At 53.8% G+C, this 25,647-nt stretch overlaps 1 protein-coding gene across 3 annotated transcripts in view; it reads right to left on the reverse strand.

The window, feature by feature from the left end:
* MYH14 (myosin heavy chain 14) overlaps nucleotides 1-24,323 on the reverse strand; it is a 90,991-nt gene extending 66,668 nt beyond the window's left edge. Inside the window, exons 1-10 of one of the 3 annotated variants that reach the window (XM_060131860.1) lie at nucleotides 24,283-24,323; nucleotides 18,683-19,093; nucleotides 13,547-13,703; nucleotides 10,494-10,521; nucleotides 10,264-10,366; nucleotides 9,551-9,574; nucleotides 7,895-7,987; nucleotides 7,461-7,524; nucleotides 4,825-4,923; nucleotides 3,728-3,868 (exon numbers count right to left, since the gene is read on the reverse strand). In XM_060131860.1, the coding sequence (XP_059987843.1) occupies nucleotides 3,728-3,868; nucleotides 4,825-4,923; nucleotides 7,461-7,524; nucleotides 7,895-7,987; nucleotides 9,551-9,574; nucleotides 10,264-10,366; nucleotides 10,494-10,521; nucleotides 13,547-13,703; nucleotides 18,683-19,090 (1,117 nt within the window). In that variant the 5' untranslated portion in view covers nucleotides 19,091-19,093; nucleotides 24,283-24,323. Of the gene's footprint in view, nucleotides 1-3,727; nucleotides 3,869-4,824; nucleotides 4,924-7,460; nucleotides 7,525-7,894; nucleotides 7,988-9,550; nucleotides 9,575-10,263; nucleotides 10,367-10,493; nucleotides 10,522-13,546; nucleotides 13,704-18,682; nucleotides 19,094-22,063; nucleotides 22,224-22,653; nucleotides 22,847-24,282 lie in introns of those variants that run through there. The other 2 variants (XM_060131859.1, XM_060131858.1) reach the window with 2 other exon arrangements.
* Nucleotides 24,324-25,647: the final 1,324 nt, after the last annotated feature.

Raw genomic sequence — 25,647 nt, forward strand, 5'->3', positions numbered from 1 at the left:
TGGGAAGTGAGGAGGGGCGTGAAGGTCCTGCTTCCACTGGCCCCGAACGCTCTCTGCCCTGGGCTTCCCGTGGGCGACCCAGAGGCGCCCACCCGCCTCTCTGGAAACGGATCACGGGCTGGCTTTGGAGTCAGACCCGGGTTCCACCACCACCTCATCAAAGGCAGTGAGTCCTATGGGGCAGACACCCCACCTCCCTGGACCTCTGTGTCCTTCTTTCTTTTTGGCCATGCCATGAGGCTTGTGGGAGCTTAGTTTCCCGACCAGGGACCGAACCCAGGGCCATCCCTAACCTACGAGTCCTAACCACTGGACCGCCAGGGAACTCCTCATCTCTGTCTCCTCTTTCTTCCAAAGGAGAGTCTAGAAAAAAGGTGACCGGCTGGCTCCACTCCTTGGAAGTGAGACACAAAATCACACTGTTATGAGACTCCATCCACCTGCCACACCAGCAAAAGCAAAAAAGCTGACAACAGTGGTTGCTGACAACCACGTCGGGGGAACAGGTGCTCCAGATACAGGGTGGGAGAAACTGGAAACTAGCGCCACCTTCTGGACGGCGGCGAGGTCGATTCAGTACAATTTAAAAAAACAGAGTGGGGTTGGGGGAAGGGAAAGGGGCTGGGGGTTAGAGCTGAAAGCCAAGAAGTCATGAGCCCGTTAACTGCTGGATCTGGTGCCAGGTTCCTGGGGGAGGGGTGGGGGGTTCACGACCCTCTGCTCTCTACTTGCATACCTGTTTGAAAGGTTCCGTAAGAAAAAGGTAAAAAGCAAAATTATTCAGCAGTAAAAAGGAAGGAAGCACGGATACATACGACCACATGGATGAAACTTCAAACCATCATGCCGAGGGAAGAAAGCCAGCCACAGAGGATGATATATTGTATGATTCCATCTATATGAAAGGTCCCGGATAAGCAAATCCATAGACACAGGAAGCAGATCTGTGGTTGCCAGGGGCTGGCACTGGAAAACCAGCAGACGACCGCAAAGGGGAACAAGTTATCTTCTTGGGTCACTGAAAATGTTCTAAAATTGATTGTGGGGATGGCTGCACAGCTCTGAAGGTACTAAAAGCCACTGGCTTGTATTTGGCCACGCCACAGGGCCTGCGGGATCTTAATTCCCCAACCGGGGATCGAACCTGGGCCCTTGGCAGTGAAAGTGCGGAGTCCTAACCCCTGGACCGCCAGGGAATTCCCTGACATATAATTTGAATAGGTAAATGTTTTGGTATGTGAATGATATCTCAATAAGGCTGTCAGATTTCTGTGAAAGCTGGATAAAACCAAAAACTGCACCTCTCCTTGGACTCAGTATTTTGTGGCTTAAGAACTGATCCTGCAGTTCTGTTCGCCCACGAGCACAAAGATCTACTTATAAGGATATTCCTGGCACTTTTTGATTCCAACAGCAATAGGAGGCAGTCACCCGAAGGGTGTGTCTGTAAGGGACAGACGGGTTACAAGAATCACAGTTCATCTAAACAGTGAAACCTTCTGCAACCACAAAAAAACCTGAAATTCACCTATACCTACAAAACCAGAATGACTGCCAAACACGCTGTTTGGTGGGAAAAGTAGGGGACAAAGCCCACGCTAGCACGGGGGGCGATGAGCTGAGCGTTCTACCCCAGTGCCGCCCAGGACCCAGGCCAGGGTGCGGGGCCTGATACGCCAGGTGTTTTCATTGTTACTTGGTGCCTCTGAGCGGGTACTGGGAGGAAGGTCAGGGAGGTGGGGCCCATCTGGATCAACCACTGTGCAGGAACTTTTAAATCAGGAGAGAAATACAGTAACATTTTTTTTGGGGGGGGGGGTGGGCAGCATGCAGGATCTCAGTTCTCCCACCAGGGATTGAACCCATGCCCCCTGCAGTGGAAGCGCAGAGTCTTAACCACTGGACCACCAGGGAAGTCCCAGAAATTCGGTAACATTTTGATCAACATTACAGAAGAACATCAGCCCTGGGGCTGGAGAATGTGTGTCTTTTCTTACATGTCTGAAATATTTCTGGCAGGAGATGCAGGAAACTTAACAGTGGAAAACTGGGCTCAGAGGGGCCCAGGGCGACTCGGTTTTCACACGATGACCTTTGATCATATTCAGATTATGTCACTACATGCCGACGGTGCTGCAAAATTTTTGTTTCGGGACTGGAAAAATTGGAGCTGCTACCCGCGCCCACCACACGGCAGGAGGGTTACTTGAGGTGACCTGTGTCAGGAGGGCAGGCGGTACCTGAGGGGCTCAGGCCCCCACTGTGGCCTCCATCTGAATTTGTTTGTCAGTTGCCCAGGGAGGAGCAGGGCAGTTACGCAACCCGTGGTTGGGAAATCTAGCAGGGAGGCCTGGGACCCTGTGTCAATATGCCTGAGGACGCTGGCCCGTTTGCTGCCTGGGTGGACAGCCAACCTGGCACTGGGTCTCCAGCCCTCCCCATTGGCCCTGGAGCCCACAGTGGCTCCCGAGGCCTTCTGCAGCCCCAGAGACCAGAGGAGAATGAGACCCAGCCCCGGACCCGCTCAGAACTGGAAATCAAGGTCTCCACGGGACTGGTGAAAGGAATCACAATTCATCCAGACAATGAAATGCCAGGTAGCCGGAAAAAAGACTGAGATTTCCCCCTCTATGTGCGCATAATGGGTTGAATCGTGTCCCCCTACTCCCTCCAAAAATACATTAAAATTCTAATGCCTGGGACCTCTCAGAATGTGACCTGATTTGGGTATTGGGTCGTTGCAGCTGTAATTATTTAAGTTAAGATGAGATCACACGGGAGTGCGGTGGCCCCTAATCCAAAATGACGGGTGTCCCATAAAAGGGGAGATTTGCATACAGATGCTTGGGCAGGGAGGCGGGCGCACCGCATGAAGCTGAAGGCGGAGGTCAGGTGACGTTTCTAACGAGGAAACCACCAGAAGTTAGGGGAGGGGAAGGCAACAGATTCTCCCAGGACCGACCAACCCCACCAACACCTCGATCTCGGACTTCTGGCCTCCAGACCTGGGACATGATCAATTTCACTTGTTTAAGGCACTCGGTTTATGGTGCTTTGTGATGGCAGCCCTGGCAAACGAATACAGTACTGCAACGGAACTACTGTCAAAGTGTACTGTTTGGTGAGAAAGGTGGGGGGCAAAGCAGCAGAACACGGATAATGAGCTGAGTATTTCACCCCAGTGCCCCCGAGCCCAGACCAACCAAGGAAGACCCTGGGCCAGGGGCAGGGTCTTCCCTGCACCCTCGCTTCAGCCTCCTCCTGCCCTCCAGTCCATCCTCCACACGGCCCAGAGCTGCTCCTCCACGGCTCCCAGCCCTCCCATGGCTCCCCAGTGCCCTCAGGACCAATCCCAGCCCCTCAGGCTGGCATTTGAGACCCCACCTGCCTCTGTGGCTCCATCTCCCCACTCCCCTGGGTCACCCACTAATTGAACCCATTCGAGAAGTTTCAATTCCTCAAACATGCCACACCTTTCCTGCCTCAGGGCTTTTGCACACGCTGTTTCCCCCTGCCTAGACCGCTCTTCCCAGATAGCACCAATGCTCACACCTTCGGCTCTCCAGGCCTTTGCGCAAACATCACCATCTCAGTGTGTCCTTCCCGATCCCCTACTTAAAGCTTCCTCCTTCCTCCGTTCCCTGTTTTAGTTTTCAAACCAAGCAATGAATGGCCAGGTGTCCACCCCCATCCTTCATGGGGGGCTCTGGGCTCATGGCTCACTCACAGGTGATTTCCTCGTGGGTGAATCCCAGGACCCGCAGGGACTCCAGTGTCTCCTGGAAGAGCTCACGCTCCTGGCCCGGAGAGGATGATGGCCCGTTGGTCAGGAAGCGGTAGTGGGAGAACGGCTCCAGGAGGAGGTCGGCTGTAGGCATAACGGGGGGAGGCCAAGGTCAAGAATGAGCTGTAGAGTCAGACTCAAGTCCCGGCTTCCTCAATAGCCACCCCAGGAAGAGCATCACTTCCCCACTAGGAACCTCGGTCTCCTCCTCTGTCAAACGAGTGGGGATCCATTCTTCAAGGGTTTGGTGGGAAGGGCCAGGCGTGAAGTGGGTACTTAGCACATATTAGACCTTTCCTCTTCCCTCCTTCCATAATGATCCTCAAGTCGCAGAGTTGCCCAGAGAAGGCAGGAGCCGCCCACTGGCAGAAGCAACAGGGCTGCGGGTGCCTGAGTTAGCAGAAGCCATGGGACAGGAGGGGTCGATGGCACAGGGTTCGGAAGCCACCGTAAGCAGGAGGCTGGGTGCGGAGGGGCCAGGAGGCGGCCCAAGCTACGGGGTGGAAGAAGCCAGAATGACAGGGAGCCACAGGGCAGCGGGGCCACTGTAGACGAGACAGCCTTGGGGCGTTTCCACAGCCAGAGGGCTGGAGGAGCGCAGAGCAGGAGACAGAAGGAGTCTCAGGCAGGAGCCATGAGGCAGCAGGAGCCTACAAGCCACGCAAACCACGATCTTCGGGAACCACGAGATGGCAAAGCTGGAGTTGTTACAGCACCCGCTGGAGTAAGCAGAGCCCCGGAGTTTCAGGAGAGAAGTGAGTGTGGGCGGGAGACACGTGGCCACGTAGCTGGCATGAGCAAGACCCGGGAGACAGCGGGAACCAGAGGGCAGCAGAGTCTGGGGGTGGCAGGAGTCGAGAGGCGGCAGAAACCAGGGGCGGTGGGATCCGGGAGGCGAGAGAATCCACCACCCAGCAGGAGCCTGACACAAAGCAGGTGCTTGACAAAGGTTAGTGCCTCCCATGTCCTCCGCCCCAGGGGGTCCACACGCGGCTACCACCCAGACCCCGGGGAGGGGTGGGGAGCCACTGGACACTAACCCTCGAGCTGCTCCCCGGCGCCCCCCAGCAGCTGGTAGAAGATGTGGAAGCCGCATTCGTCCTTGGCCTGGCGGATGGCCCTCGACTTCTCCAGCAGGTCTGGGCGGGGGGTGAGTTAAGGTGCTCCATGGAGGGGAACCCCTGCTATCCCGTGGAACAGTGGAGTCGCTCATAGCCCCGGCCGGCGACCTGGTCGCTAACTGGACCAGTGGCTTTCGACATGTGTCACTTAAGCCTCAAGCCTTAGTTTCCTCATCTGTGCAAGGGGCCCGATAATAACACCCGTCCATGAGCCTATGACGTGCTGTCGGGGTAAATGAGTTATTATGCGTCAAACACTGGAGCTGTGCCTGGTTTTTCGCTACCAAGGATAAGAATACCTCCTGCTGTCATGACCCTCTCAGCCTCAGTTTCCCCGTATGACTACTGGGGCTCTCAGCTTCTCCCTCTGGGAAAGCCACATGGCACGTTTACACACTGAAAATTGGTGAGACGCCTTAAAGGAAAATAAAACATCTGATAATTGGTGTAGCCGTCTGTGTCCTTCACTATGGGATCTCCGAGCACATACTTTACACAACTGTCATAATGCAAGACCTGCCTTGGGGAGCCTCGCCCAAGATGGACTGCAAACCATTGACCCAAAACCCTGGGGCGCTAACCTGCTTGGGTGAGACAGGGAGGACCCACGGGAGGAGGTCCCACAGGGCAAGGTGGGGTGAAGGGAGCATGCACGACCTGTGAGACCCTGGGTGATGACAGCCCCGAGCCTCGTTTTCCTCGTCTGTGAAATGGGACAACAGCATCTGCCTCACAGGGTACAGAGACGAGGAACTGAGTTAACATATGGAGGGTTCTCAAGACACTGCTAGGCACGCAGTAAACCCTCAAGAAATGTTGGACATGCTGATGCTGGTGTGAGGGGTCAGGCCAAGCCCGGGATCCATCTGTTTGACCCCGGGGGTGGCACCTGCCCCGCGAACACCAATGACCACAGGCTGGTCATTGGCCCCGAGGTAGAGACGGCCAGGAAGGAGAGCCGTGCCTGGTGGGGGCAGCCCCAACTGGATGGGGAGTGTAGATGGGAGAAAGTTAGCGTTTGGAAGCAGGCAGAGAAGACTCCGGGGTCCGTGGAGGCCTGGGATGGCAGGACGGATGGGGCAGGGAGAGCCGTGAGCTCTAAGAAGTTGTGTGAGCAGGAACCGTGATGCAGAGGGGTGACGGGCCGCAGGAACTGTGGGGATCAGAAGCTGGTGGCAGCAGGGGACATGAGGCCCAGCTGCCTGACAGCGAGATCCCTGTTTCCTTACTCCCTAAGCCCTCTTGGGAAAAACCCTTCACCAACACACTGCTTCTCAACCCTCCCCCACCCCGATTACGGGGGGTGGGGGAGACAGTGAGCTTAGATACCGAGGGGATGGGGATGTGATTTGTTATGAATATCAATATTAACATTATAAGGACACTGCTAATCTAATCATTCATTCCTAATAATGATAGCTCATTCTTTTTTTTTTTTTTTCCTCCGTTGCCACACGGCTTGTGGGATCTTAGTTCCCCGACCAGGCAGGGATGGAACCCGGGCCCTCGGCAGTGAGAGCGCCGGGTCCTAACCACTGGGCCGCCAGGGAGTTCCCAGAGAGCTCATGCTTGAGTGCTTACGATGTGGCAGGGGCCACGCTAAGAACCTGCCTCACTTCAGACCCTTCCAGAGTAGGTTCAACGATCCATCCCCTTCTACAGAGGGGGAAACTGAAGCCCGGAGAGGTCAAATCACGTGCTCAAGAGCCTCAAAGTGTCAGAGCTGGGATTCGAACACGGGTGGGTGTGATTTCTTTGCTCGTTCTCTTATGCGCTGCACTCCTGGAGCTTCTGGGGTTTATCTTTTAAATTCCTACCGAGCATGTGTGGGAAAGGTTTGACACAGCCGGCCTGAGCCAGCCGGCCTGCAAAGCCCGCCTCTGGCTGGTGTCTGGGAATCTGGATTTCGGGAGGGTTCCCAGCCTTCCTTGGCTGATAGGAGGGGCTCCCTGCACCTAAACTGTTTGTGCAAAACAACATGGTTTCTTCTGAACACCCGCTTTCCTGCAGGGACTCCGGAATTTGGGTACGTGCCAGGGAGAGGGTGCCTATGTGATCAGCCCCCAGTAAAAACCCTGGGCACGGAGTCTCTGATGAGCATGCCTGGTAGAAAACATTTCACACATGTTGGCATACCTGGGAATTAAGCACGTCCCGTGTGACTCCATGGGGCAAGGCCTCTGCCCCCCCACCCATTCAGCCCCACACGCCTTCCCCTTTTGCTGCCTGCGCTCGCAACCTTTCTCTATGGTTAAGTCATAGCCGACCCTCCGCCCCATAGCGAGGCTGGGCTGGCCTTCTCCTAAAAGCTCCGGGAGGCCCTGCCCTCCTCCCTTCATGTGGAGATGCTGCCTCTGCCCCTTCCTGAGGTTCTAGGATCCTTCCCCTTGTGCAGAGGGGGAAACTGAGGCACAGTTTCTGAGCTGCAGGGAGCCAGGTTTCCCGGCGAGTGTGGACGCCTGTTTTCCGTAAGCGGTGAGATCCCAAGAGCCACCCTCCTTGGCTGCCACCCCTCGTCCCCCCACCAGGCACCCCTCTGGGAGGTGAGAGGATACAAGTCTCGATGTTGGCGCCCACGATGTACCCGGCAACGTCGAAGTTGATGCGGATGAATTTGCCCTGCGAGGGAAGCGGGTGGAGGGACTTAGCCAAGGATCCCGTGGGCCTAGAGAGCACCGCCAACCCGCACTCACCCCTCCCAGAGCCAGGGCTGCCTCTTGCTTTCTCCCTCCACTGAACCCCACTCCAATCGTAAGGTTCCAGTTCGGGGGGCAGTTCCTAGGGGAATTCAAGGTCCAGGCCCCTTTGACTTCTTTCTTTGGGACCCAGGTCCCCAGCTCCTTCATCCCTCAGACCTAGGAGCCACGGCCCCCAGGCCCCTGCCCCTTCAACAGACCCATACGTCCTGCCTCCCCTCCACCATCCTCCTAAACTCCCAGCTCCTGTTTCACTGACTCAGGCCCAGGCACCGCCCTCCCCCAGCACTCACAAATCGGGAGGAGTTGTCATTCTTTACTGTCTTGGCGTTGCCAAAGGCCTCCAGGATGGGGTTGGCCTGAAGAAGCTGCCGCTCCAGCTCACCCTGCAGGGGCGCGGGGGAGGACCCGTCAGTGGGGGGAGGGGGTTGGCCCAGCTGTAAGGGGGGTGGGTCTGGGTCACAGCTGGCTGAGTGTCTGTGGTGGGGGGGGCCTTTGTGTGTCCGGGTGTGTGCCCTCTTTCCCGCATGTGGGTCTTGCCCTTCAGTCTACTGGGAAGGGAACGAGGAAACATCTGAGGAAACATCTCCAGGATACATTGTTAGTGGAAACAAAACAAAACAAAAAGCACGCTGCAGGAAAATGCCTACAGTGTGATCCCATTAATAAAAAATAAACTGAGGGAAAAGCACACCACAAAACAGGACTCCTATTTCTATAAGGATAGACACGTCAGTAAACATTTAGAGAAAGGCCTGCAAGGATACACACCAAACTGTCAACAGCATAAGACACTCCAAGGAAGGACTGAGAGAAGGAAAGAGGAATTTCACTTTATCTGATTGTTGTTGTTGTTACAGTGAATATGTACTCATGTATCACTTGTAGAATTAAAGAAAAATCTACACCATCCGTGTAAAGTGCTTCGAACTGTTTGGCAGCTTGGTAGTCTCCTCCCCCAGTCAGGCTGATCCATGGGTAGGGATTTTTTATTGATTTATTTTTTTAAGATAGGAACCTTTTTTTGAAATTGAAGTATAGTTGATTTAGAATATTGTGTTAGTTTCAGGTACACAGCAGAATGATATGGCTATACATATATATGTATATACCTATATTCTTCTTTTTCCGATTCTTATCCATTATAGCTCATTACAAGATATTAAATATAGTTCCCTGTTCTATACAGTAAATCCTTGTTGTTTATCTATTTTATACCTGGTAATGTGCATCTCTTCATCCTCTACTCCCAGTTTATCCCTCCCCCCACCCCCATGGGTAGGGATCTTATTCTGAACTTCCCTACAGCCACCTCAGTGGCAGAGCCAGGAACATAGTAGGTGCTCAGTCAACAGCAATCCCCTTCCCCTCTTTCCTAGCCAGGCTCTCAAAGACACCAACTATTTCTTCAAGTGCCCTGTGAGCCCTCAGACACTAGCCTGAGCTGGGTGTACACATCAAGCCTACCGTAACTATCAGTGTGGGTCTGTGGGTTGTGTGAACTCGTGGTGTCTGTGGGCTCTGTCTACATATATTTACCAGATCAACAATAAATGGTAGTTTGGGCCTCTGGGTTGTTTCGCATTGGGATCTGTGGCCAGTCTGCACAGACACAGTAGGGCTAACAGAAACGGCTGTGTGGTTGGGGTCTGCACATGTGCGGCAGGACCACACTAATGGCAGCATGGGCCCTAGGTGTGTGTGTGCAGTAGGGCTGCCATAAGCAACAGTGGGGTGAGGGGGGCCTGTGGCACACAGCAGGGTTGTGTGAAATGACAGCGTGGGGCTGGGCGTGCACAGCACGGGACTGTTGTAAATGGCAATGTGGCTTCCTGGCAGGGGTGCCCACCGGTGTCCGAGGGGGCCCTGTCTGCCAGGAAGACTGTGGTTTGGGGTGACCCAGGTGGTATGAGGGGTGACAGGACTCGAGGCGATTCCCCACTACTCACATAAGACACGGTGTTGGTGGAGGCCTGAGGAAGTCACAGGACACGAGACACGGACCGGGACACGGAGCAGGACACAGCACATGGAACGTGGACAGACACACAGGTGAACTGGTGGTCTCAGGTGGTGGGTGGGGTGAGGCGGAGAGACAAGGGGCTGGGGAAACTGGCCATGTGGAGTGGGGTGGCATCGGGGGGGAGGGTTACCCACAGCACCTGGGGTTTGAATCCAGGCTGGTCCTTCCTGGGTGTGCGGCCTCGGACAACCAATTCACCCCAGCTGTGACTCTTCCCGTCTTTAACGCAGGAAGACCACACCCACCTCACCGGCGTGTTACAGTAATAGAAGCAAAGGGACGGGCACTATATAAATGCTCACTTACAGAGCAAACCTGGGCATTGCCGGAACCTAAACAGGCCTGACGCACAGTGGATGCTCTGGAATGTAAGCACCTACTGTGTGCCAGGTGCTGTTCCAAGGGCCAATGAGGCCAAGGACTGGCCTTCACATTTTTGTGTCTACCCTGCCTCTGCTCCCAGCACTATATCAGGCACACAGTAGGGACACAGGGGGTATGGGCAGCCAGGAGAAGGCCCACAACTGTGTCCCTCCATGAGGGAGGCAGGGAGTTAGTTATGGGGGGAAGCAGAACCTGAGATGGAGGGGGCCTTGCTGGTGGCAGGGTCCAGAGTATGTCCCAAGGCAGGTCACTTACCGGGACACCCGGCTCCTTCCTGCCCTTTGGCGATGATGCCACGTGGGCGAGGTACTGGATGACTTTCTTGGTGTTTTCTGTCTTCCCAGCCCCAGACTCCCCGCTAAGGGGGGGCACAAAGGGAAACAAAAAGGGTCAGCAATGTTCCAAGGTAAGCCCCACCCATTCCAAGCAGAGCCACTCCCAGCCGGGACCCCGCTTCCTCCAGGAAGTCCTTCAGGATTACTCACGTGCAGAGAATGGATTGATCCTCACGATCTGTAGGGGACAGAGGGGGACGTGTCACTGGGGAGGATTTCTCCAGCGAGACACTGGCCACCCTCTTTTCAAAATCCTTCCGAAGGGCTAAGGAAAAGCTTGGATTTTGACATGTGACCCTCCCGGATTCTAATACCTAACCCTAACTCAACCTCTCATTTGCTGTGTGACCCTGGGAAAGCAGCTACCTCTCTCTGAGCCTGTGTCCTCACCCGTAAAATGGAGACAACAAACTCCAACTGAACAGAATGTGATTCATTCAACAAACTTCAATTTGAGTCCCTACCGTGTGCTGCCTTGTGCTAAGTGTGTGAAATTCAAAGACATGAGAGTGAGATCCTGGACCCCAGGCTCAGCCTCTAATGGACAACAGGCCACAGAATCATAGTTATGGTGACTGGTGGCCCATTGGTGGGTCATCTGCCCAACTTGAGGGCAGAGAGCACAGCTCAGTCCCCACCATCTCCTCCTGCGCTCGCCCTGGGCTTGACACAACCCTTCAACAAATGCACACTGACCACCTACTAAGTGTCAGACACCGAGGGCAGTGGGAATTTGCAAGGTCCCTGCCCGCATGGAGCATCCGCTTGAGTGGGGGATAAAAGCACATAAACTAGGGGAGTTCCCTGGTGGCCTAGTGATTAGGACTCTGGGCTTTCACTGCCGTGGCCTGGGTTCAATCCCTGGTCTGGGAACTGAGATCCCCGCAAGCCATGCAGCACAGCAAAACAAACAAACAAACAAAACAACAACAACCCCCCCCCACCATAAACTAAAAATGGAGGTTTGACAGTTGGCAATGTCTGGAGACATCTTTGGTTGTCACAACCTGGGAGGGCTGTCCTACAGGTTTGAGTGGTAAAGCCCGGGGATGCTGCTTAATATCCCATGATGCACAGGACGACCCCCCACTCCAAAGAATCATCCAGCCCCAATGTCAACAGAGCCAGGGTTGAGAAGCCCTGGTCTAGAGTCATAAGAAGTGACTGAGGGGAGGGGTTGAGGACCACAAGGCGTCTCAGAAGAGGTGCTGTTTCAGCTCAGCCCTAAAGGTCGAGGAAGCAGAGAAAGAGCATTCCAGGCAGAGGGCACAACCAGTGCAAAGGCCCTGTGTGGGATCAAGCTGGAGATGTTTGAGAGACAGCAAGGAGGCCAGTGAGGCTGGGGGAGGGGGCAGAGCTGGAGATGATGCAGATGGGTTTGGAGACCACGATTAAAGGGTCTGGATGGTTTTTAAGGAGGGCAGGAGGTCTCTGGGTGGTTTTAAGCCAGAGAGAGGGCTGCATTCAATAGGGCCTCAGAGTTAGCAGCCTGATTTGGGAGCCTATGGACATGGGTTCAAGGCCCAGCCACCTCCCCGCCTTGCTGTGTGACCTTGCGTCAGTCTCTGAGGTCTTCTGTGCCTTACTTTCCCCATCTGAAAAATGGGGCAGAGTGGTTAGGACTTGGTGCTTTCACTGCAGGGGCCCGGGTTTGATCCCTGGTTGGGGAACTAAGATCCCGCGAGCTGCACCGCGTGGCCAGAAAAAAAAAAAGAATCTCGGAGATGAAACATGGGGCTCAAAACAGCCCCTACCTCACAGGGCCATAGTCAGAACTCAGAGAGAATCTTCAATTTTTTTTTAATATACCAGCTAGTATATAATACAGTTTTGTGGCCTGTTTTGTATCCAGGGCTGAACCTGGGATCCAGAACCTTGCTCTCATGTCTTTGAATTTCACATGCTCAGCACAAGGAGGAACAACATGGTAGGGGCTCAAATTGAAGTTTCTTGAATGAATTACATTCTGTTCAGTTGGAGTTTATTGTCTCCATTTTACAGGTCGAGGAAACTGAAGCTTAGGGGGGATTCCCTGGTGGTCCAGTGGTTAGGACTCGGCACTTTCACTGCTGGGGCCCACGTTCAATCCCTGGTCGGGGAGCTAAGATCCTGCAAGCCTCATGGTGTGGCCAAAAAAAAGAAACTGAGGCTCAGAGAGGGACAGCCACTTTCCCAGGGTTACACAGCAAGCAAGAGGCTGAGTCGGGGTCAAGTATTAGAATCCAGGAGGGTCACATGCCCAGCCCAGGACGAGGACATGATCCACAGTGTGACCTACACGCAAGCTGCAGCTGGGGGCCTTGGGTTCGAACCCTACCTCAGCCACTGACCCACCAGTGGGACGGTGGGCAGTGACTGTGCTGCTCTATGCCTCAGTTTCCCCATCTGGCAACCAGGGATAACGAGCACACCTCCTTCATAGGGTGGCTGTGATGTTAAATGTGTTCATCCCTGAAAAGTGTTTGACCCAGGGTAGGCACTCACTCTTATTTTCTTGAGCATTTATTCCTGTTATATTAACTAGTATAAAAAATATGTAACAAATTAGATTATATAACCAAATAAAATGTTACCTCTGACTAAATACCAATTTATAATGTGACTATATAAATATGTTTGAGTGCATAATGCAGGTATTTGCAGGTATTTTATATATATATATATATATATATATGCATGTATGCATACATAATGAATATCTAATGAGTTTAGTATGAATACTACATGGGAATTATGGAATTTTGCCTGAACTGATCGACGCTGTCATGGGGTGAATGGCAGCCCCTCTGACGAACATCCTTGCACAGTGCTCAGCCTGCCCAGCTGTACACAGCGACCCCATGCTGCCCATCGTCTAAGGGGCAGCCATTCACCCATGACAATGTAGATCATGTCAACAATATAAATGCTGAATGAATGAACAGTCTTAAGAATCACTGTTTCAAGAGGAATTTTTGCAAGAGCTGGCAACAGTGAGGTCCCAAATGAGACTTGTTGAGGGAAGGGGTGAACAGAGAGACAGATAAAAAGGGGCCTGTCTGGTAGGACCCAGAGCCTTGCCCACTCAGCCCTCCACTGGTGTTACCTCCTGCCCCACAGAGAAGCCTCACAGTGTCTGAAACCCTTGACCTGTCATCTGATCCTGACCCCCAGCCCAGTCCCCACTGAAGGGGCACCTCCAGCAGCCCAAGCCCCACACTCACCCTGCAGCATGCTTCGGTAGGCCCCTTCAGTCACCGCGTACACGTGGGGCGGCACTTCGTGGCGCTTTTTGCCCCGGTACATCTCCACAATCGCCTCCGTATAGATGGGAAGCTGCTTGTACGGGTTGATGACCACACAGAAAAGGCCGGAGTAGGTCTGCAGTGGGCAAGAAGGAGAGGGCCTCAGCTAGCTGCCTGCCTGTGGCCCAGAGGGCGGCATGGGGCTGCCGTGTACAGCTGGGCAGGTTGTGCACTGCACAAGGACATCTGGCAAAGGGGCTGCCATTCACACCGTGACAATGTAGATTTGAACATTTGTTACAGTTTCAGGCGGATGGTTGAAAAGAAGCTTTCCAAACTGCACAAAGGTGCTGTACAGATGAGGATTCACACACAGAGAGAGAATGTAGGCTCTGTAGCCCTGTCACTGCTTGGACTCGCACATGCGTGAAAGGACCATGTGCAAGTTCATCTGTAGCATCACTTTTAAAACAGTGAAAGACTGGAGACAATCCGGATGCTCGGTCATATAATGGATTCCTGTGATGCTTCTGGTGTACTGTGTACAGGTAGAGAACTATCTCCAAAACATTATCACGGAAAGGAGACAAGGTAAGAACTGTTTGCACTCAAAGGGGTACAAGAAGAATATTTTTATGAATTTGCTTGAATACACATAGAATATTTCCGGAAGGGTGCTCCCAGTATCTGCAGCAGCTGAAACACAACAAGAGCATGTCTAGGGCTTCCCTGGTGGCGCAGTGGTTGGGGGTCCGCCTGCCGATGCGGGGGATGCGGGTTCGTGCCCCGGTCCGGGAGGATCCCACATGCCGCGGAGCCGCTGGGCCCGTGGGCCGTGGCTGCTGGGCCTGCGCGTCCGGAGCCTGTGCTCCGCGGCGGGAGAGGCCGCAGCGGTGAGAGGCCCGCGTACCGCAAAAAAAAAAAAAAAAAAAAAAAGAGCATGTCTACCGTTTCTGTTCATAACAGGACCTGCTTCCTCACAGGACCTGGACTCATAACAGGACTGTGCTTCCTCACAGGACCTGCTTCCACGACCGTCTTGGTGGTTCCTTCTTATTGGAGGAAATGCTAAACAGGTTCTCAAGGTGAGTGAAAATAAAGATGTGATTTTTTTTTGCATCCAAGTTCATGGACACCCTGAATTTGTCCACACAGCTGTTGGGCCTGAGTGCAGGACCCTGTAACGGTTTAAGAACTGTTCCAGCTCGGACAGAGCCTCGGGTAGACAAGACGCACTTAGGACGGATAGAGGCAGTTAGACAGCTAGAGGGCTAGCTGATCACCTAGTTAACCCAACCCAGAGAGCTAACGAGCTAAGTTAGCTGGACTAAGCTAGCTAATCCAGCAGAGTTAGCTGCTTAGGGGCTTAGCTAGTTAACTATGAAACCACTTAGCTACTTAGCCAGCTAGTTAGCTACTTAGCTAGCTAAATGGCTAGCCGGTTACTTGCTGGTTGGCAGCAGAGCTGCTTTAAGCTCCCAGGTGGCTAGAGCTTCTCAGGCAGAGCGAGGGTGTGGCCACCGCAGGCTGCCGGCTCCCAGGTGCCAAGCTCTTAAGGATGGGAGGGCGGGTGGCACAACCGGTTTGCTGGGTGTCTGCCCTCCCTGCCAGCAGCTCCCAGGAGCTCTCGAGGGCAGGGCGGCCGGACCACATTCCCAGGGAGGGTATCTCATGGCTGCTGGCGCCCAGGCCCCCACTCCTGGCTGACAGAGGAGCCTCCCCGACCCGTGCCACTCCCCATCTCAGCCCCCTCCTGCCAACCATACCTTGTGGCCAGGGCGACACCCCAGATGGAACCTGAGCTGGCTGCCAAGGCCAGGGGGCAAAGGGCAGAGGCTGGTGTGCCTAGAGAGGGTCGGGGACACCTGAGTGGCCGGGGCGCAGCTGCGGAAAACCTGGCTGGAAGGGTCTGGGGTAGCTGCTCGGGCCCTCGGAGCTCTGAAGGCAGACCCACCGGGTGCGGCTCCCTGCCTCCCCCTCTCCTCAGCCCCGTGGCTCTCCCCACAGTCTCGGTTTTCTCCCTGAGAAACCCTCCCCACCTCATTACAGAGGTTGTGGGGATTAAGGATGATAATGCATAAAAACCAGCCAGCCCAAGGCGGGGCCCCATGAAAGGCACTCCAGCCATGGGTCCCAAGACGCTCACGTTCCCATCCCACCTGAAAGCTAAGAGTTCACTCAGACTCGGATGCCACGTCATCCTGGGTTTCGAGCCCTGTGTGACTTAGCACAAGGGGCTCGCCCTCTCTGAGCCTCAGTTGCCAGTCCTGGTAAAATGGAGCTGTAACCCCCGCCCCCCGCACAGTCTAGAAGGATTCTGAGAGTGGCACGCCACTATGCATCTTCCAGTGCCTCACGGAGCAGAAACATGGCCAGTGTCCAGCAGATGGGTTCCCTTCCTGCCCTGAGCATCCCTGTGAAGGGACCGAGACCTTGAGCCACTCAAGGCCAAACAGCCTATTAGCGACAGAAGCTGGGTTTCTAGAACCCTGGACGCCCCCCACTCCTTGTACTGGGAAGCGCTGTCTTCCCCATCACCAGTTGGCCAGTTAGTATTTATTAAGCAGGGCCCAAGGACGAACAAGGTGGAGTTTGAATCGAATCTTCTAGCTGTGTGGCCTGAGCAAGCACCTTAACTTTTCTGGGTCCCATTTTCTCATCACACAGGGACGGGAACAGCGCTTCCACAGAGGGCTGCTGGGAGCCATCCACAAGTTCCCGTTGCAAGTACAGGGCTCAGCGTGGGCCCTGGAGCCCTGTGCATGCATATTTATTTATTTGTTTGTTTGTGTATTTATTGGCCACGCGGCATGCGAGGATCTTAGTTCTCCGACCAGGGATCAAAACTGCGCTGCCACTGCAGCCCTAACCACTGGACCTCCAGGGAGCTCCCTGTGTGTGTTTAATATGTTAGCTGTTAGCTACTCCTGAGCTAATGGCTTCTCCTCTCCAAGCCGTGGACAAAGGAAGTGATAACCCCTACCTCACAGCCTTATGGGGAGAGGGGGTCAACAGATCATATTGGAAAGAAGTTTAGAACAGCTCCTGATGGAGAAAGCAGGCCCTCACTAATTGCTAATGATTATTGTTAAGGTCCTATTTGCTTCCTGTCTGGGCTTCTGGAATCTTCTATCTCACTTTCATTTTTCAGGTCCCAATTCTCTGGCTCTTGGGCCATAGCCTTAGCTCAGGCCTTACCATTTTTTCCCCTGAACTTTCCCAATAATCTTCCTAATGCAGTGGATAGGATGTAGGGTCTGGAGTCAGATGGCCTGGGTTCAAATCCCAGTTAAGCTGGTTTATAGCTGGTGGGGCTTTGTCCAAATCCTGGCCCCTCTCTGAGGCTCAGTGTCCCCAGCTGCACAATGGGGATGACAGGAGATACCTTACAAAGTTGCCATGAGGGTTCAGAGTGTTTATTAACAGGAAAAGGGTGGCTCAGTGTTTTGGGTGCCCCTCTGATCCCCTGTCTTTGGTGAGGTCCAGGGGAGTGGCCTGGACAGAGGTCTCTTTCCCAGGACTCGCAAAGGTTAGTGAGGAATCATAAGGGCCCAGTACAGCCTGGAGAAGCTGCCACCTCCATCCAGGGCCAGACAGCCCTCAGTTCAAATCCCACCCCTGCCACCAAAAGCTGAGGGTCCCTGAGCCAGCCACTGTCCCTCTCACAACCTCAGTCTCCTCCCTAAACAGGAATCAGATTTCATAAAAAATATTCTAATCTTGTGCTTGTGACCCTTAATGAGGTGGATACTGGGGCCAGCTTATTTATCTTTTTGATACATCTCATCATTTATTGAAATATTCTTTTATTACTCTCATTAAAGTTTTGTGGTTCTTAAAAAAATATAAAACCAGCACTTTTCCTTTTAGGGTTTTAGCGAGGTATTCTGTAGTTTTTCTTGTGGGGTCAGTTGAAATGAGTAAGGTAGTGAGACCCCAGCACTCTAAGCCAGTGTTTGGAGCATGACTCTGGGGCCAGCTGCCTGGGTTCAAATCCTTCATGTCCATGTGACCTGGGACCCAAGTCACTTAACATTCCTGAAACATCAGGTGATAAGAACAAGCTCCGCCCCAGAAGTGAGCTGATAACCCACAGGAAGCACTTAGAACAGCACTTGGCACATCACAAGTGCTTGATAAATATTTGCTAGCCACCCATGATCGTTATTTCTCATTATTACTGTCCACATTCCTTGTCGCTCTCTCTAATCCTGTTTGCCCTGAATAACGCTTTGGCTGTCCCTTAGAACCACCCTGGAAGCTTATTAACAAGACCAGTCACACCCTCAGAGAGCCTGATTTAAATGGGGTGAGGCGGGGCTTGAGTGGCGGTATTTAAAAAACATTCCTAACATGATTCTAACGTGAAGGCAGAGTTAAGAACTGCCGCCCTACTCCACCTGTTTGCTTTTAATGGGAGACAGTGAATGCTTAACAGAGACTAGACCATAGTCAACCTCACTATCATCAATCCCGTCTCAATCCTAAGAGGCATCATGGCAAAGTGGTGGGGCCTGGAGCCAGACTACCCACGTCTGCCAAGTCCAACTGGGTGACCTTGGTCAAGGCACTTGACCTTTCTGTGCCTCAGTTTCTTTATCTGTAAAATGGGGACAAAATGCTTTATAATTGTGCAAATGTACTGCAACAATATATTTTAGAGTACCTAGCACATGCTTAATAAATGTTAGTTTTTACTGTTATTAAATCTCTCTGGGCCTCGGTTTCCTTTTAGGTATAAAACACTCTACTATTTGTAAGATGAAAGGAAACAAATGCACAGAGCCAGGCATGCAGTTTTCCATACCCATTAATTATCACTACAGATCCATATCCCTTTCTCAAAACCTTTGGATGTGTTATATTTGGGGATTCAGAATTTTTTTAACTTAAGGAAAATAATAAGGAGCATCTACCCTATAATATTACAGGACGCCCCCATGGGGTCTGAGGCACTCTTGATATGCAATAGTTTATCATTTGGCAAGTAAGTGCAGGCAGAGTCATTCGACATGGGATAAAGATTATAAACAGGCTCAGGTTGGTTCAGGTTGTGGTGCTGACACCCAGACCCGCACCCCGGGCAACGCCCTCCCGGGGAAGGAGGCCACTCACATAGATGAGGCCGGAGTAGTATCGCTCGCGGAGGTTGTGCAGCACGGAGGCCTCATTGAGGCAGGTCAGCTCAGCCATGTCCTCGGCCTTGCTGAACTTGGGTGGGTTCATGCGCTGGATCTGGTCCCGCGGCAGCCGCAGCCGCCGCCCACTCTCCGCCAGCTCCACCTCGGCTTCCTCTTCACCCTCGTCCCGCAGGGCCGCCGCCTCGAAGCCGTGCAACTCCGAAGGCACCCACACCAGGCGCCGTGCCGTCCACTCCACCTGCGGGGACATGGCCGAGCCCCCGGGCACACTCCCCACGCCCGGCCCACGGGGCGCGAACAGGAACGGCTGGGCCGCCTCGGGCACTGGGCCAGGCCTGGGGGGTGCCTTCCGCCCGGGCACCGACACGGTCACTGCTGCCATGGTCTGCAGGGAGAGAGCAGAGGGTGAGGTTCAGGGAAGTGGGGGCTCCATCCCCACCCCAGATCCCCCAGGCAGTCGCCACTGCCTTTCTCCACCAGACCTCGATTTACACGTCTGCAAAATGGATCCACAGATCTTCCTTTACTCATTCCACCCATTCACCTCTCTATCCATTCATTCATTAAATAATTCTGTTTGTGTGTGTGTGGCCACACTACGTGGCTTGTTGGATCTTAATTCCCTGACGAAGGATTGAACCCTGGCCACAGCAATGAAAGCTCCAAGTCATAACCACTGGACCCCCAGGGAATCCCTGATTCAATAATTCTTTAATAACAACCTAAATGTTCATCAACAGATGAATGGACAAAGATGTGGTACATATATACAGTGGAATGCTCCTCAGCCATTAAAAAAAGAATGAAATAATGCCATGGGCAGCAACATGGATGGGCCTAGAGATTATCATACTAAGTGAAGTAAGTCAGACAAAGACAAATATCATATGATATCACTTCTATGTGGAATCTAAAATATGACACAAACGAACTTATCTACGAAACTGAAACAGATTCGCAGACATAGAGAACAGATTTGTGGTTGCCAAGGGGTGGGGGATGAGGGAGGGAAGGATTGGGAGTTTGGGATTAGCAGATGCCAACTATTATATATAGAATGGATAAACCACAAGGTCCTACTGTATAGCACAGGGACACATATTCAATATCCTGTGATAAACCCTAATGGAAAAGAACATAAAAAAGAATATATATGTGTATAACTGAGTCACTTCGCTGTACAGCAGAAATTAACACCACATTGTACACCAACTATACTTCAATAAAACAGATTTTTAAGAATTAATTCTCTAATAAGCCAAGCTGTGAGCCAGGCACTATTCAAGGCATCAGCCATATAGCCAAAGACCAGCCAGAAAAAGATCCCTGCCTTCCTAAGGTGTTTACATTCTAGCCCTGCTCTGGCTATTTTGGGAGCCATGGCCCTGTGTGGCTACTGGAAAGTTGAAATGGAGAATCCAAACTGAGGTGGGTTCTGAGCATAAGACACACACCCAGTTTCAAAGACAGTACGACAAAAAGCTCATTCGTGTTTTTTACATTGGATGACATATTGCACTGATAATATTTTGGATGTATAGGGTTAAATAAAATACATCATTAACATTCATGTCACTTGTTCCTTTTTACATTTTTATGTTGAAAGTGGCTAGAAATTTTTAAATTACACATTTGGCTTGCATTGTGTTTGTATGAGTTCGCACTGCTCTAATCCCAGGAGATGGATTCAAAGATAACTAAGTAAATTATATAGTATGTTAAATGATGATACATGCCAAGTAGAAAAATGAAGCAGGGAACAGGAGATGTTAGGGGTTGAGGGGAGCTGAAGTTTTAATTGGGGTGGCCAGGGAAAGCCTCTTTGATGTGGCATCAGCATAAAGATCTGAGGGAGATGAAGGAAGCAGGCCATGGGAACGTCAGGAGGAAAAGCATTCCAGGCTGGGAGAATAGCCCCGTGCAAAGGCCCTGGGGCAGGTGTGTGCCTGTATGTCTGTGGCATTGTGAGAGGCCAGTGTGGCTGGTGCCAGGTGATCCAGGCAGAGAGGGTGGTAGGTAAGGTAAGATTAGGGACCAAAGGGGTCAGATTGTGTTGTGATGAGGACCTTGATCTCATAGATGTGAGCCCTAGGAGGGTGTCAATCTGATTTCTGTAACTCAGGTTCCCTGACCACCTCTGGTGTACCCCAGAACAGACCTGAATCTCATCCCTCGGTTAATGGCTTCCTTCCCTGTGACCTGACTTCCTTCTCTTTATAATGGGGAGACTGGCCCCATTCATTCACTTCTGCATTCACTCAACGCTCCCTGAGGCTGTTCAAGTACCAGCCTCTGCCAAGAGTGAGTCTGGAGACCCAGAGGTGAGTCAGACAGGGCCCTGCTTGGAGGAGCTCCTGGTCTGGGGCTGATCTAGTCTCGGACAGTTCTAGGCTCAGACAGCCAGAACCCAAGATGAGCTGTGAGCTGATAGCGGAGGCACTGGGGGAGCCAGCCTGTGCTAGACCCCTCCCTGCCCTTAAAGGGGCTGCAGACCAGTAGTGCAGACCACGGCAATTCTACAGCAGTCTAAGCACAGGTCAGGAAAAAAGTCGGCCTCTATTCTCTCCTCAAACGGCCACATCACTGCCTGGTCACCGCCACCCCTGTCACAGGAACCCCCCAGTGTTCTGTCTCTCCCACCTCAGTGCCTCTGCCTCTGCCCTCCAGGCCCCCCCACCGCCGACATATCCCTGCAGAAGTCCCTCCAAACACCCAGCTCCTCTAGGGGCATCCCTAAATCTGGTCCCATCAGGCTCTTGTCTTTCCCTCACCCAGAAACTCAGCTCCAGGCCCCATGTCCCTCTTCCCCCCCAGACCCTCTCCTCACCACCAGCAGTCCCAGGCCCCCAGCCCACCCCGTGACGTTTGGCCCTGATGCTCTCATTTGGTCCTGATGCTCTCGGGCCTCAAACCCAAGGCCCCTGCACTCCAACAGCAGGCTTCTCCCACCGCTGGATACCATTTCTCCACTTCCCAGGCCCCAAGTTGCCCAGGCTCACCCCAGGCCTCCGGTGCGGCCCTGATCCATTCACAGCCAGCGGCCCTGATCCATTCATAGCCAAGGCCCATCCCTGGGACTTTACCCCCACCCTCACCCCACCCACTTCCTCTCCAGCCTGCGGCCTTTGACCAGGAAGGGTTTGGGAGTTTTTTGCAATCACCCAGCCCTATGCTTCCCCTCCCTAGAGCCAGGAATCTGGGCCCCCAGTCCCTCCTCCCTTGGAGTCCAGGCCCCCAGCCCCCTCCTCCTCCAGACTCAGGAGTCTGGGCCCCCAGCAGGCTACTCATCCAGGAGCCAGGAATCGGAACCTACAGCCCCCTCCTCCCTTGGGCCCATGAGTCCGAGCCCCCTCACCTTACTGCAGGCGGGCTAGAGCTGAAGACGCCTGGGACATCCAGATCCTGAGGGCTGATACAGCTCTGATGAGGTGGGCCTGCCCTTTTGGCAGCCCCACCCTCCTTAGCCTGCAGGAACACCTTTGCCAGGGCTCATTTCTGTCACCAGCGCAGGTGAAAGCACCTACCCTGGGAGGGGCAGAGACTGCCGGGCTGGAAAGGCAAAGGAGCCAGGGATCCGCCCCTGGGGCAGGGGCTGGGGCCCTTGGCACCTGGCCCTCTGACCTCAGTCTAGTGCTAGGATTCAGGGGTCTGCTCTGCCCCCAGACTCGGAAACCTGGGTCCCCAGACCCAGGAGTCCAGGTCCCCAGCCCCTTCCTCCTTCAAGACCCACAAATTCAGGCTCCCAGACACAGAGTCCTGGCACCAGTGCCTTCCTCCCTCCAGACCCAGGAGCCCAGACTCCCAGAGCAGTCCTTAATCAGACCTGGCATTCCTGACCCCCAGCCCCTCTCCTCAGATCTCGGAATCTCAGCACCCAACCCCCATCTCCCTGAGACCCAAGTGCCCGTGTAGCTGTCCCCTCAACCCGCGGATCCTCGGGGCTACCTGGGGGGCGCCGGCTTGGTACAGGAAGCGGGAAGATGGGGAGGAGGCACGGGAACCCAAGTCCTCTTCCGAGCTCTCAGGTGCGGCTACCTCCGCGGTCCAGCGCGGGGCGGGGCCACGTCACGTCACCGGGAGGGAGCCCGGCTCTGATGTCACCCAGCACCTGCCCGGCTTGGGAAGGGGGCGGGTCCTGGAGTTGCAAGGCTCTAGACAGGGGGACGGCGGGAGGCGGGGATAAGCCTGTTGCCAGGTGGGCGGCAGCGGCGGCAGCAGCAGCGCCAGGGGCCCCTCCTTCTTCTGGTGAGCAAAGGTCAAGGACCCGCGTCAGAGGGGGCTGAGGACTCCGGGGGTTCAAATCCCGCTCAAGCTTCCTGGGCATCGGCTTTCCTTTCCGCGAATTGAGGCCAATGAAATGAATAAGCCGATGTGGGAGAAAGTGCCCAGCCCAGCGCTTAAACAAGTAATGCCTCACGACATCATTTAATCTCGCTGAACTTCAGGTTCCCCGACCCTGGAAATGGGACCACACAATCCACAGAAAGCACTAGGAGTAGCAAAGAAGACGACAAAATGTTTTTCGAGGCTCTGGAGCTTCAGTTCATTTCTCTCAGGGGTGAATTGAGGACTAAATAGTGGTAAGCGCACCTACTATGTGCCGGCTGTTTTCCTGCTTTTAGAACAGCTGTCCAAATTCATAGAATGATCTCGAAAAACAGTAAGATAGGGACAGTCAGAATCTCCACTTCTCTGATGGGGAAACTGAGGCATGGAGAGGTGAACGAAGTAAACTGCTCAAGGTCATACGGTCAGTAAAAGGGAGAAATGGGATTCAAGCCCAGACCATTTTCGGTCATTCTAAAGAGGGGATTTGAGAGCAACGTGTCCTCAAAGATGTCAATTTCCTCCTCCCAACTGGTAATTCCCTCAACCTGCTTCCCCATCTATTAGAGACTACAGCCTTCCTTGGGGGACTACTGTGGGATTAAAAAGGTAAAGGAACCCAGCACACAGTTGGTCTCTGAAGTGTTGTTCTCAACCCTGTCCCCCTGCAGTCACCGCCTCTGTCCAGCCTGTTTACCCTCCCTGTAAAATGGGTGCAATATAACCCATCTCGAGTTAATATAATTAAAGGTAATTATTTAGTTATAAAAATAAAAGCACCCAAGTACACCGTGGGGGCTCAAAGATGTCCTTCCCCACCCCTCTGTTCCGCCAGTCATGATGATCCCTGTCTCTGGTCCGCAATTTTTACACGTGAAAATAGAGACACTGTCATCTGGGAGTGGGGGATTGAAGGCAATGACTCAGGTATTAAAGCGTCCAAGGTCCCAAAGCGAGCCTCAGTTTCCCCTTCTGCGGAGTAGGCCTGGGGCTCCGGCGAGGACCCCGACCCGGCCTCGCACATAGTAGGAGCTCGAGTTGGGGGAGTGTAGGCGCCCCGCCCCACCCCCCTCCCTTCGACCCCCGCTGCCGTCCGGCGGCTCGCCCGAGGTGACTGTCCGCGTCACCGCCCCTCCCCCGCAGCTCGCGCCGGCCTCCGGAGCCCCGACCGGAGCCCCGAAGCTCCAGCCTCCCCGGGCCCAGTCCCACTTCGCCGCCTCAGGCGGGCATTTGGCCCCGGGCACTCACCGGCTTCCAGGGCCGTCCAGAGGCTTCGGCCTTGGGAGAAAGAGAGGCGGGCCAGTCAGGAAAGCTCCGCCCACACAAGCGCAAAAGGGGCCAATAGGCGCCCGCTGCGACAAGCTATGGACCCGCCCACGAGGGACGCTCCCGCCAATCAAGAGGAGCGGCTGGCGGGCGGGGCCAATCAGAAGTTGCCGGAGTGTGCCAGCCGTGGGAAAAGAACGGCGCCGGAGCGTGGAGCTAGGCGGCGCGGTCATAGGCGGGACCCAAAGTCTGACAGGCAAGGGGTGAGACCAATGGCGAGACTCGGGGGGCGGCCAGGGGCGGGAAGCCCAAGGGACCCGGGTGAATGGGCCGCTTTGTGCACGAGGCATGAATGAGGGCCTTTGTAAGGGTCGGCGTGGGGGGGCGGCCGGAGGCCGGAATGCCTGGGTCCCCCGGGAGCCGGCGGGCATGAAGGAAGGGAGAGAGAATTCACTTTTGTCGAACGCCGACCGCGTACCACCAGGCACTCTCCCAGGCTCTCACCCACCCAGAGGTGTGGGCATTACTGTCAGTAATAATAATGATCATTTATTGAGTGCCCGATGTATGCCAGGAACTGTGCTAAGCGCTTTACCTGCATGATCTCATTTAATCCTTACAACTACCTCTTGGAATTGGTGCTGTTAAGAGCTTCATCTTCCAGGTGAGATAAACCGAAGCTTAGAAAGAAGGTGTTTAATTGCGGAAAGTCATGGATCTGGCAAGTGGCAGAGCAAGGACTCAGATGCTGCCAAATCTGACGCTAGAACTTGCGCTCTTAACCACCAGGCTACACCCAGACGTTAGTTAATGCTTCCCAAATTACAGATGGAAAAACTGAAGCTCAGGAGAGGTAGGCACCTTCCCAAGGTCACAGAGTGAAGGCTCCACTGAACTCCGAGGTGGTGTCCATGTCCGAAGCCAGCATGTCGCTGGAGAGCCCTGCACCACTGAGCTGTGTCCCCAGTTTACAGGTGTACATTGAGGCTCCAGGAGGAGTGAGCAGCTGGGCTGGCAGTGGGGGTGGCTGCTTGGGACTCAAGTCCCAGCCAGCCTGCCAACCTGGCTCTGCTGCTCAACAGCTGTGTGGGCTTGAGCCCGCTTTGCTGGCCTTTTGTGAGGGTCCATTTATTTCTGCATCTGTAAAATGGGGAGGATGTTCTCTCTGCCTCTACCTTCACCTCCCTCTCCCCCTCCCCCCACAGCCTATTGCCCATGGGATCCTGTCAGACTTTATTCAGACTGTGCCCCTCCTCTGCTCCAAACCTTTCATGGCTCCTTCTCAGAGTAAAAACGAAAGTCCTCACTATGGCCCACAAAGCCCTGCATGATGTGGTCCCCAGGGGC

Source organism: Lagenorhynchus albirostris, chromosome 19 (genome assembly GCF_949774975.1).
Source record: "Lagenorhynchus albirostris chromosome 19, mLagAlb1.1, whole genome shotgun sequence".
NCBI classification, from domain to species: Eukaryota; Metazoa; Chordata; class Mammalia; order Artiodactyla; family Delphinidae; genus Lagenorhynchus; species Lagenorhynchus albirostris.